This window comes from Salmo trutta, chromosome 30 (genome assembly GCF_901001165.1).
Source record: "Salmo trutta chromosome 30, fSalTru1.1, whole genome shotgun sequence".
Taxonomy (NCBI): domain Eukaryota; kingdom Metazoa; phylum Chordata; class Actinopteri; order Salmoniformes; family Salmonidae; genus Salmo; species Salmo trutta.
Genome location: NC_042986.1, coordinates 27,375,967 through 27,388,159, shown reverse-complemented (window position 1 = coordinate 27,388,159; position 12,193 = coordinate 27,375,967). Strand labels below are relative to the sequence as shown.

Sequence of the window (12,193 nt, the reverse complement as noted above, 5' to 3'; positions counted from 1 at the left end):
TTTATTTTGTATTTATTTGTTGAGAATGAAATACAGAAATATCTAGGGCTGTCCCCGACTAAAACAAAATCTTGGTAGACTGAGAGTCTGTTCTTTTTCCCTATATAGACACAACCTATGTGTTAATAAAATCAACTATATGTAGGCTGCTGTGCTTGTCTGATGCTTTAAGCATGGTCCTCCATCTGCTGCTGGTCTTCGTAGATTCTGCCATTACGCTCCTGAAGGTGCTGGTAATAGGCTGCACCAGGGGTCGGCAACCTTTTCCATTTGAAGTGCCAATTTATCTTACAATTTCTACCGATCTGAGTGCCAGTTATGATTTTCATATGCACATTTTCATGTAACAGTTTCATTTTATTTATAAGAGTCTTCGTATCTCAATCATTATGTGGTTCTATTGCCTTTGCCAACTTCTATTGCCATTGCCAACTATATAAAAATAGCCTAAATAAAGCCAACAAATAAAAACATTGCAGCCTGCAGGTAGAAAATATCCTGATAAAATAAATATCCTATAAATCACATTGGCTACACATGGCCTGTCAACGAACTTCAAACCATTGTATCAACTATTAATTGGTCCGGCCTCAAGCTCGGCTAGCAAACTTACAACATTGTATAAAATATTCTGGGCCCTCAGAGTTTCCTGCTCCAGTGAGCTTCTGACAGACACAGCTGTAGGCTATTTGCACAAGGGATAAGAAGTAATCAGGTAGTGTAAGGCTTGGGCGTAGTTGAGGAGGAATCAGACGCAGGAAACAGCGATAAGGGTGATAGCTTTAATGCTCGACATGGTAAAACACCAGCCACCCCAAATAGCGAACTGAGCGCACACAAAATCAAAGTGCCCCAAACACGGGACAAAACTCAGAGAGCGCAAAACAATGCACTAGCGCCAAATACATCCAGCTCGTAAACAAGCAACACACAGAGAAACAATCCCGCACGAAGAGCAGGCGGGCCAACTAGCTAATATAGCCCCGCTAATCAACCCAACTGAGGACAGGTGCAAACAATAACGGAAAGGGGGGAAAACAAAAGGAATCAGTGGCAGCTAGTAGGCCGGTGACGACGACCGCCGAGCGCCACCCGAGCAGGAGGGGGCGCCACCTTCAGTGGGAGTCGTGACAGGTAGGCCTATTTTATGACGTTTCCCCCAGATCAGAGCATTACATTTTTTTCCCCTTTAACACCAAGTGATTATCAAAAGATTTTTCAAATAGGCTACTTTGAGGAACTATTGTCATTCTCAATGGATGTAAAAACAGACTTTTGTTTACTTGCTGTTTTAGGTGAAGAAAACATTTGTTTGAGAAGCGCCACAGTGCTGGTGAGTTAAGACAATCATAAATAATATCAGATCCCCAAATGGGAGTATTTATAGGTCTACATTTGCGTGCAGGCCAGGTAGCCTACTATACTTCTATGCATGATCAGGTGCGTGACCTTACTCAACATTGATTGACATGCAGGCCAGGTAGCCTACTGTACTTCTATGCATTATCAGGTGCGTGTCCTTACTCAACATTGATTGACATGCAGGCCAGGTAGCCTACTATACTTCTATGCATTATCAGGTGCGTGACCTTACTCAACATTGATTGACATGCAGGCCAGGTAGCCTACTGTACTTCTATGCATGATCAGGTGCGTGACCTTACTCAACATTGATTGACATGCAGGCCAGGTAGCCTACTGTACTTCTATGCATGATCAGGTGCGTGTCCTTACTCAACATTGATTGACATGCAGGCCAGGTAGCCTACTGTACTTCTATGCATTATCAGGTGCGTGACCTTACTCAACATTGATTGACATGCAGGCCAGGTAGCCTACTATACTTCTATGCATGATCAGGTGCGTGACCTTACTCAACATTGATTGACATGCAGGCCAGGTAGCCTACTGTACTTCTATGCATGATCAGGTGCGTGACCTTACTCAACATTGATTGACATGCAGGCCAGGTAGCCTACTATACTTCTATGCATGATCAGGTGCGTGTCCTTACTCAACATTGATTGACAGGAGCGCTACAAATAAAAGACAATTAATAAATTGACAACTCTCTTAAATGGAATGAAATTAACCTAAACTTGTTCCTCACAAGAGTAGCCTAGGTTGTGCGGTCTGCAAACAGTGTTCACTCCGAAAATGAGAACGGTAAAAGACTGTAATGATAATATATTGAAAACATGAACAGAAATGACCATAACCAATTAAGGGTAAATGTACTACTAGTGATACTGGTGTTGCATCACGTGGCCTCCGTAATGGATTAGTTCAGTGAGACATACATGAATCAGACAAGTGTCTCGTGTGCCATAAAAAAAAAATATATACACTACAAAAGTATGTGGACACCTGCTCGTCGAACATCTCATTCCAAAATCATGGGCATTTATATAGAGTTGTTCCCCCCTTTGTTCCCCCCCTTTGCTGCTAGATGTTGGAACATTGCTGCAGGGACTTGATTCCATTCAGCCACAAGAGCATTAGTGAGGTCGGGCACTGATGTTGGGCGATTAGACCTGGCTTGCAGTTGGCGTTCCAATTCATCCCAAAGGTGTTCGATGGGATTGAGGTCTGTGCAGGCCAGTCAAGTTCTTACAAACCGATTTTGACAAACCATTTTTGTATGAACTTCGCTTTGTGCGCTAGGGCATTGTCATGCTGAAACAGGAAAGAGCCTTCCCCAAACTGTTGCCCAAAAGTTAGAAGCACAGAATTGTCTTGAATGTCATTGTATGCTGGAGTGTTAAGATTTCCCTTCACTGCATCGCAGTGCTAGCTGTGCTACTAGAGATCCGGGTTCGACTTCAGGCTCTCCTCCACCAAACTTTACAGTTGGCACTATACATTCGGGCAGGTATCTTTTTCTTGGCATTCACCAAACCCAGATACGTCTGTCGGACTGCCAGATGGTGAAGCATGATTCATCACTCCAGAGAATGCGTTTACACAGCTCCAGTGTCCAATGGCGGCAAGCTTTACACCACTCATAGGCTTGTGTGTGGCTGCTCAGCAATGGAAATCTATTTCATGAAGCTCCCGACAAACAGTTTTGTGCTGACGTTGCTTCCAGAGGCAGTTTGGAACTCGGTAGTGAGTGTTACAAGCGAGGACACGCTTCAGCACTCGGCGGTCCTGTTCTGTGAGCTTGTGTGGCCTACCACTTTGCGGCTGAGCCTTGTTGCTCCTAGACATTTCCACTTCACAATAATAGCACTTATAGTTGACTGGGGCAGCTCTAGCAGGGAAGAAATTTGATGAACTGACTTGTTGGAAAGGCGGCGTCCTATGGCGGTGCCACATTGAAAGTCACTGAGCTCTTCAGTAAGGCCATTTTACTGCCAATGATCGTCTATGGAGATTGCATGGCTGTGTGCTCAATTTTATACACCGAAGAAATAGCCAAATCCACTAACTTGAAGGGGTGTCCACATACTTTTGTATATATAGTGTATTTGCTACTGCTCGACCCAAAATAATTCAGCCAACTAAATGGGGTCAGCTCTAGAAATATCTAATTTACATCAGTATTCACAACCCTTTGATATGACAATCCAAACTGAGCTCAGGAGCATTCAGTTTCCTTTGATCTTCCTTGATATGTCATAACAACTTGATTGGAGTCCACCTGTGGCCAATTCACTTGTTTGGACATGATTTAGAAATGAACACACCTGTTTATATAAGGTCCCACAGTTCACAGGTCATGTCAGAGCAGAAACTATACCATGAAGTCCAAGGGACTGTCCATAGATCTCTGAGATAGAATTGTGATGAGGGATATATATCTGGGGAAGGGTAGAAAACAATTTCTACAGTGTTTAAAGTTTCCAAGAGCACAGTGGTCTCCATCATTGGGAAATTGAAAAAATATGGAACTACCCATACTCATACAGACCAGATTGAGCAACCGGGCAAGAAGGACCTTGGTCAGGGAGGTGACCAAGAACCCAATGACCACTCTGACAGAACTACAGTGTTCCTTTGCTGAGATGGGAGAACCTGCCAGAAGGACAACAGACTCTACAGCACTCTGGGCTTAATGGGAGAGTGGTCAGATGGAAGCCACTCCTGAGAAAAAGGCACATGACAGCACACCTGGAGTTTGCAAAAAGGCACATGAAAGACTCTGAAAGCATAAGGCAAACAATTCAGTGGTCGGATGAGACAAAAATGTAACTCTTTGACCTGAATGCAAAGCGCTTTGTCTGGAGAAGGCACAGCTCATCACCCATCTAACACCATCCCTACCGTGAAGCATGGTGGTGGCAGCATCATGCTATAGGGATGATAGAGGGAACAATGAATGGAACCAAATACAGGCAAATCCTTGATGAGAACAAACGATCTTAGACTGGGGTGAAGATTTACATTCCAACAGGACAATGACCCAAAGAATACAGACAAAGTAACCCTGGAATGGTTTCAGAACAAGAATGTGAAAGTCCTTGAGTGGCCCAGCCAAAGCCCAGACTTGAATCCCATCGAAAATATGTGTAAAGACTTGAAAATTGCGGTTTGCCACTGCTCCCCATCTAACTTAACAGGGCTTTGCCTTGATGACAGCTTTGCACACACTTGGCATTCGCTCCACCAGCTTCACCTGTAACGCTTCTCCAACAGTCTTGAAGGAGTTCTCACATATGCTGAGCACTTCACTCTGCAGTTCAACTCATCCCAAACCATCTCAATTGGGTTGAGGTGGGGTGATTGTGGAGGCCAGGTCATCTGATGCAGCACTCCATCACTCTCCTTCTTGGTCAAATAGCTCTTACACAGCCTGGAGATGTGTTGGGTTATTGTCCTGTTGAAAAACAAATGATAGTGGGACTAAGCGCAAACCAAATGGGGTAGCGTATCGCTGCAGAATGATGTGGTAGCCATGCTGGTTAAGTGTGCCTTGAATTTTAAATCAATCACAGACAGTGTCACCAGCAAAGCACCATCACACCTCCTCCTCCATGCTTCATGGTGGGAACCACACATGCAAAGATTATCCGTTTACCTACTCTGCGTCTCACAAAGACACGGCGGTTGGAACCAAATATCTCAAATTTGGACTCATCAGACCAAAGGACAGATTCCCACCGATCTAATGTCCATTGCTCGTGTTTCTTGGCCCAAGCGAGTCTCTTCTTCTTATTGGTGTCTTTTTAGTAGTGGTTTCTTTGCAGCAATTCGACCATGAAGGCCTGATTCACGCAGTCTCCTCTGAACAGTAGATGTTGAGATGTGTCTGTTACTTGAACTCTATGAAGCATTTATTTGGGCATTAAGAAGGAAATAAATTCCACAAATGTACTTTTAACAAGGCTCACCTGTTAATTGAAATGCATTCAAGGTGACTACCTCATGAAGCTGGTTGAGATCATGCCAAGAGTGTGCAAAGCTGTCATCAAGGCAAACGGTGGCTACTTTGAAGAATCTCAAATATAAAATATATTTTGATTTGTTTAACTCTTTTTTGTTACTACATGATTTCATATGTGTTATTTCATAGTTTTAAAATCTTCACTATTATTCTACAATGTAGAAAATAGTAAAAATAAAGAAAAACCCTTGAATGAGTTTATCTAAACTTTTGACTGGTACTGTATGTAAATGAAATATTTCTGTATTTAATTTTCAATAAACAATTTCTAAAAACCTGTTTTCACTTTGTCATTGTGGAGTATTGTGTGTAGATGGGTGAGAGCAATTTTTTTTTTAATACATTTTGAATTCGGGCTGTAACACAACAAAATGTTGAATAAGTCAAGGGGTATGAATACTTTCTGAAGGCACTCTGTCTCATATGGCACAACCATGCTATCTGAATCTGTCTGTTATTCATCTGAATAACATATCACCAGAGAGTGTGTGTGTGTGTGTGTGTGTGTGTGTGTGTGTGTGTGTGTGTGTGTGTGTGTGTGTGTGTGTGTGTGTGTGTGTGTAGGGGTATGGGGGATGGTGATGGATGGGGGTTGAATAATGATGAGATGATGATAGGCCTGGGCCTCATCCGTACCCCTGTTTCCCATGGCCCCTGAGATGGGGTGGTACAACAGTCTGGCACAGCCTCTCAGAGAACAGACCTGTGCTTGTTTAGGGAAGCCATGTTCGTAAAATCTCAGTCGATGCTCAGCTGATGATAATGATGACATGCCGCTGTTTGATCCAGGGCATTGCTCTGTCACCTCCAACCACTCCATGAATACAATTTCAATTTACATCCTGTTTTTCTTTTTCCTGCCGATACCCATCACACCTCCTGTTCACACGTAACCATTCACACCTTAGATATTCAATGACTTCATGAATAGCTTCATTTAGAGACCAGGTATATTCATTCTCTCATACAATTCATGGGTCATTGTATTCACTACAACACCTCCTTGACCTTGATGGTTTAAAGCTCAAATATGCAACATTGAATGCTCTGCTTCTTCCTTAGAGGATTTTATTCCCTGAACAATTCAGCACTTGTAGCCTCTGCCTATTCTGATTACAGCATGGGTGTACGCTCGTGCAGTTGTAGATAATATTGTGGCCACTCCCCATCGACCGGTCTGTCCAATGAGGGTCCTTGCTGCAGGCTTCCATTTGCAGTTTCAATAGTACCATAGTGTTGCCTGGCAACCAGAATTGGCACATTTCGGGGAGGATCTATGTAGATTGCAGTAGCTGTAATTCACTTCAGTAGAGAGTGAGAGAGAGAGAGAGAGAGAGAGAGAGAGAACGTGAAGGTACAGATATTGAGGGAGAAGAGAGAGTTTAAAGTCAGAGAGGAGGAAAAGAGGGAAAGGAACAGGGTCAGAGACACAGGGAGGGAGTGATAGAGGTAGAGGAGTCACCATCTCTTGCCTTCATCGAGAAAGTTTGCTTCTGCGACCAAAGAGGAGGAGGAGGAGGAAGAAGAAAAGGCCCATTGCTAAGCCTGAGTGAGACAGTGTCTATCAGATCAGAGAGGCATGTGTGGTGTATGAAGGATTAGTCCTCAGTGCTTCTGTACTCCCACAGACTCCAGTATCTTCTGGACCGGTGGATCTATAGCCATGCCTCCCCACAGACTCCCAGCCTGACACACGCTCTGGAGGGACGGGAACAGAGGACAGCCTGAGTGACCTGGATACGAGCTGAACAGAGCTGATGCAGTCTACAGTGTACAAGTTATTTTAAGCAGATCCTGACTTCAACTTGGTCTGAGTTGATCCAAACAGATCCAAATAGATTTTGGTCTGGATCCTGATCTAAGACTACTTTAGATGGACCTGGTTCTCATCTGGTTTGGTGTTTGAGACGCACATCCAGAACGGTTTTAATCTGGGGAGTTCCATAGAAGCGCTGTAGTGCTCCAGAGAAGTTTACCCACTCAGGACCAGGACAGTGTGCCAGAAGAGGAGGATCCATGTCTGGATTCAGACATTGAACACCTGGGCAATGTTCAGTACCTGTGGTGCCATGATGTTTACTGGATCTGCTAACATGAACATACAACACCTGGCACCATGGACTAACCAGCGCTGTCTCCTTATCGGGGCCCCCTGTTGATCTTCTGCAGGAGAACTTAGGAGCAGAAAAATGTGGAAATTTAAGACATTCTGTATGGATTACTGGCATGTGTTGTGTCTACAGCCTCACAATACTTTTCATAAGAGGTAAGTTGACTTTACACTAGATATTTTGCGATTTGTTTTTCCGATTTGTTCTGCAGGATGGAACACTTGTAATTCATTTGTGCCTGTGGCTCATGGATCTTTCTTCCTGCTCGTATTTGAACACTCCAAATTTGAATGAAAAAAACCTCTGTGAAATGAATTGGTGTAGATATTTTATAGACAGAAACTAAGAACAGCACACAGAGCAGTGTTTAGGCACAGTGCTAACAGTAAGTGTGATTGTGTGAGACATTACTCTGGGGTGTGTGAGTTGGCTGGACAACAATCGATTTCCCTGAGAAAACAAGCCACTTGGTTGGGTCACTTGGTCTCTTGGTAATGCTTGTCTACTTTATGATGTCTGCTGTAATGGGATTGGAGCTGATAAGTGCTTAGGAGGAGAGAAGAGGAAGGGTGACTGGACTCGACATCCACTCATCCATTGTGGTGTTCACCTTTCACCTAGTGCAGGATCTATGCAAGGTTGAGTCTGCTGCTCCCATCGGAGCAGGTAGTGAATCTGTGTTTATGAGCCTACACGTTACAGGTAGTGAATCTGTGTTTATGAGCCTACACGTTACAGGTAGTGAATCTGTGTTTATGAGCCTACATGTTACAGGTAGTGAATCTGTCTTTATGAGCCTACACGTTACAGGTAGTGAATCTGTGTTTATGAGCCTAGACGTTACAGGTAGTGAATCTGTGTTGATGAGCCTACACGTTACAGGTAGTGAATCTGCCTTTATGAGCCTACACGTTACAGGTAGTGAATCTGTGTTTATGAGCCTACACGTTACAGGTAGTGAATCTGTGTTTATGAGCCTACACGTTACAGGTAGTGAATCTGTGTTTATGAGCCTACATGTTACAGGTAGTGAATCTGTGTTTATGAGCCTACACGTTACAGGTAGTGAATCTGCCTTTATGAGCCTACACGTTACAGGTAGTGAATCTGTGTTTATGAGCCTACACGTTACAGGTAGTGAATCTGCCTTTATGAGCCTACATGTTACAGGTAGTGAATCTGTGTTTATGAGCCTAGACGTTACAGGTAGTGAATCTGTGTTTATGAGCCTACACGTTACAGGTAGTGAATCTGTGTTTATGAGCCTACACGTTACAGGTAGTGAATCTGTGTTGATGAGCCTACATGTTACAGGTAGTGAATCTGTGTTTATGAGCCTACACGTTACAGGTATTGAATCTGTGTTGATGAGCCTAGACGTTACAGGTAGTGAATCTGTGTTGATGAGCCTACACGTTACAGGTAGTGAATCTGTGTTGATGAGCCTACACGTTACAGGTAGTGAATCTGTGTTTATGAGCCTACACGTTACAGGTAGTGAATCTGTGTTTATGAGCCTACACGTTACAGGTAGTGAATCTGCCTTTATGAGCCTACACGTTACAGGTAGTGAATCTGTGTTTATGAGCCTAGACGTTACAGGTAGTGAATCTGTGTTTATGAGCCTAGACGTTACAGGTAGTGAATCTGTGTTTATGAGCCTAGACGTTACAGGTAGTGAATCTGTGTTTATGAGCCTACACGTTACAGGTAGTGAATCTGTGTTTATGAGCCTACACATTACAGGTAGTGAATCTGTGTTTATGAGCCTACACGTTACAGGTAGTGAATCTGTGTTTATGAGCCTACACATTACAGGTAGTGAATCTGGGTTTATGAGCCTACACATTACAGTTAGTGAATCTGTGTTTATGAGCCTACACGTTACAGGTAGTGAATCTGTGTTTATGAGCCTAGACGTTACAGGTAGTGAATCTGTGTTTATGAGCCTAGACGTTACAGGTAGTGAATCTGTGTTTATGAGCCTACACGTTACAGGTAGTGAATCTGTGTTGATGAGCCTACACGTTACAGGTAGTGAATCTGCCTTTATGAGCCTACACGTTACAGGTAGTGAATCTGTATTTATGAGCCTACACGTTACAGGTAGTGAATCTGTATTTATGAGCCTACACGTTACAGGTAGTGAATCTGCCTTTATGAGCTTACACGTTACAGGTAGTGAATCTGTGTTGATGAGCTTACACGTTACAGGTAGTGAATCTGCCTTTATGAGCCTACACATTACAGGTAGTGAATCTGCCTTTATGAGCCTACACGTTACAGGTAGTGAATCTGCCTTTATGAGCCTACATGTTACAGGTAGTGAATCTGTCTTTATGAGCCTACACGTTACAGGTAGTGAATCTGTGTTGATGAGCTTACACGTTACAGGTAGTGAATCTGTCTTTATGAGCCTACACGTTACAGGTAGTGAATCTGTGTTGATGAGCCTACACGTTACAGGTAGTGAATCTGTGTTGATGAGCCTACACGTTACAGGTAGTGAATCTGTGTTGATGAGCCTACACGTTACAGGTAGTGAATCTGTGTTTATGAGCCTACACGTTACAGGTAGTGAATCTGTGTTTATGAGCCTACACATTACAGGTAGTGAATCTGTGTTTATGAGCCTACACGTTACAGGTAGTGAATCTGTGTTTATGAGCCTACACGTTACAGGTAGTGAATCTGGGTTTATGAGCCTACACATTACAGGGCAGGGATTTATTCATGTTGCCATGCAGTCTCCTTGGAGTGTTAGCTATAAGAGTAGATTTAATGTTGGATGATTGTATCACAGGTCAGTGTTATCAGCTTAGTGGCAGAAACATGGAGTGGGTAATAATCTTTAAATGCCTTTAAGTAAGTGCAGGGCAGGTCACCTTACTGAATCTAGTCAGAGGGTTTCCTCTCAGCGTTTGATATACAGCACTGTACATACAGTAGGTAGTTTACTCGATAGGAAGGTGGAGCTGCGCACACTTCTTACAAAGCCTACTCCAATTCATCCTCCCCTATCCCCTCTACATGGATTATAAATACTCATCATGTCTCTGACTGCCTGTCACGAGCGGATAGCTGACGTTCTGTATTCTAGTACAGCTGCTGTGATTCCACCATGCTGTTGAGAATACCAATGTTTAGCTGACTCCCACAGAATAGACATTATCTACACTCAAGGAGAACAACCAAGGGCGGAATGAACATGCCTATGGGATTGTGTTGGTTTATGCTTTCCTGATCCCACTTCATGCAGGAACCCCCCCCCCCGCAGAGATGTGTTGTAAGAGGCCGACACTAATATCATGCATTTTGAAGCTTCAAGAGCAATGAGAAAAGGGTTTTATGTTCCACATAACCATAAAGCATCTGTACTCGCTGGTGATAATCAAAACTATAATAATCCATTCATTAATCTAATAACTCACCTTCTGCAACTTCACCACTGTTAAAGTAACATTTCATGTTGATATACATCCCAGGCGTAGCCTACATGTGGAGTTTTGCTCATGCATAACCCATGTAGTTGGTTTGATGTTGCCGACCGCATCAGGCCCGAGTTTGATGTCTAAATTAGAACTAAGCTGCGTTTGGAGACATGGTAGACTGATCCAGAGTCTGTGGAACCCTCAGAAGCACCTGTCACACTGTCACATCTATCCTAATGGATTCTCACACACACACACATGCACACACACGCTGTGGTCATTAGTATTCGTAGGATGAGGACATTTCCATAATGCATTGCATAGCAGTTATTTTACCCTGAAAACAGTGCCTCCTGTCACTTTATATTGCTGGGAATTCTCATCAGCTGTAGGTACAATCGTCACTCTGGATGGATGGGTGTTGAGTCAATCACGTTTCTTCTGGTATTGACACAAGCTAAACATTGTGTTGACATTTGCTAAACATTGCTAATTGGAATACTGAGTAGTAATATCTCAGTCCATTATGGTGCAATGGGGAACATTCTGTGTGCTGCTTCATTATCTTCCATCCATGATCGAGCTTGAAAGAGCTGAATACAGACATTACAGAGAATGCGGAAGGGATATCTTGAAATGGGAAGGTCAAAAGAATAGGTGATGAGAGAGGAATAGAGAAATTAAGAGGGTATACCGATACAGAAAGGCAGGGTCGACTGTACAGTAGCTGTTATATCCTTTGGGATTGCATTAGAGATATGGAGGGAGGGAGAGGAGGGGCCTCTAAATTCATACTAACAAAGACCTTTCTCTCTTCCTATTTTTCCTCATTGTTTATATGCAAACATTCAGTGCTGGACCCTGAAAGACTATTAAAAGAGGTGCTTCCACCTCTCTCTCTCTCTCTCTCTCCCCCCTCTCTCTCTCGTTCTCCCCCTCTCTTTCTCTCTCTCCCCTCTGGCTCTCCCTCTCTCTCTCTGTCTGTCTGTCTGTCTGTCTGTCTGTCTGTCTGTCTGTCTGTCTGTCTGTCTGTCTGTCTGTCTGTCTGTCTGTCTGTCTGTCTTGTCTGTCTTGTCTGTCTTGTCTGTCTTGTCTGTCTTGTCTGTCTTGTCTGTCTGTCTGTCTGTCTGTCTGTCTGTCTGTAGTCTCTTCCATTATGAAAACCTGTTATTTATGCCTAATCAAAAATACTACATTATGTTCCTGGTTCCTCAGTCACTGGAATAATGTAGTCGTTATGGGTTGTGACTGGAAACACCAGCAGA

The 12,193-nt window shown here is 43.4% G+C and overlaps 1 protein-coding gene across 4 annotated transcripts in view; it reads left to right on the top strand.

The window, feature by feature from the left end:
* LOC115168400 (IQ motif and SEC7 domain-containing protein 1) overlaps positions 1–12,193 on the top strand; it is a 223,846-nt gene that overhangs the window by 133,733 nt on the left and 77,920 nt on the right. Inside the window, exon 1 of one of the 4 annotated variants that reach the window (XM_029723641.1) lies at positions 7,285–7,652. The exons of the other annotated variants lie outside the window; for them this stretch is intronic. Coding sequence (XP_029579501.1) covers positions 7,576–7,652 — 77 coding nt within the window. The 5' untranslated portion in view covers positions 7,285–7,575. Of the gene's footprint in view, positions 1–7,284; positions 7,653–12,193 lie in introns of those variants that run through there. 4 annotated transcript variants of the gene reach the window in all.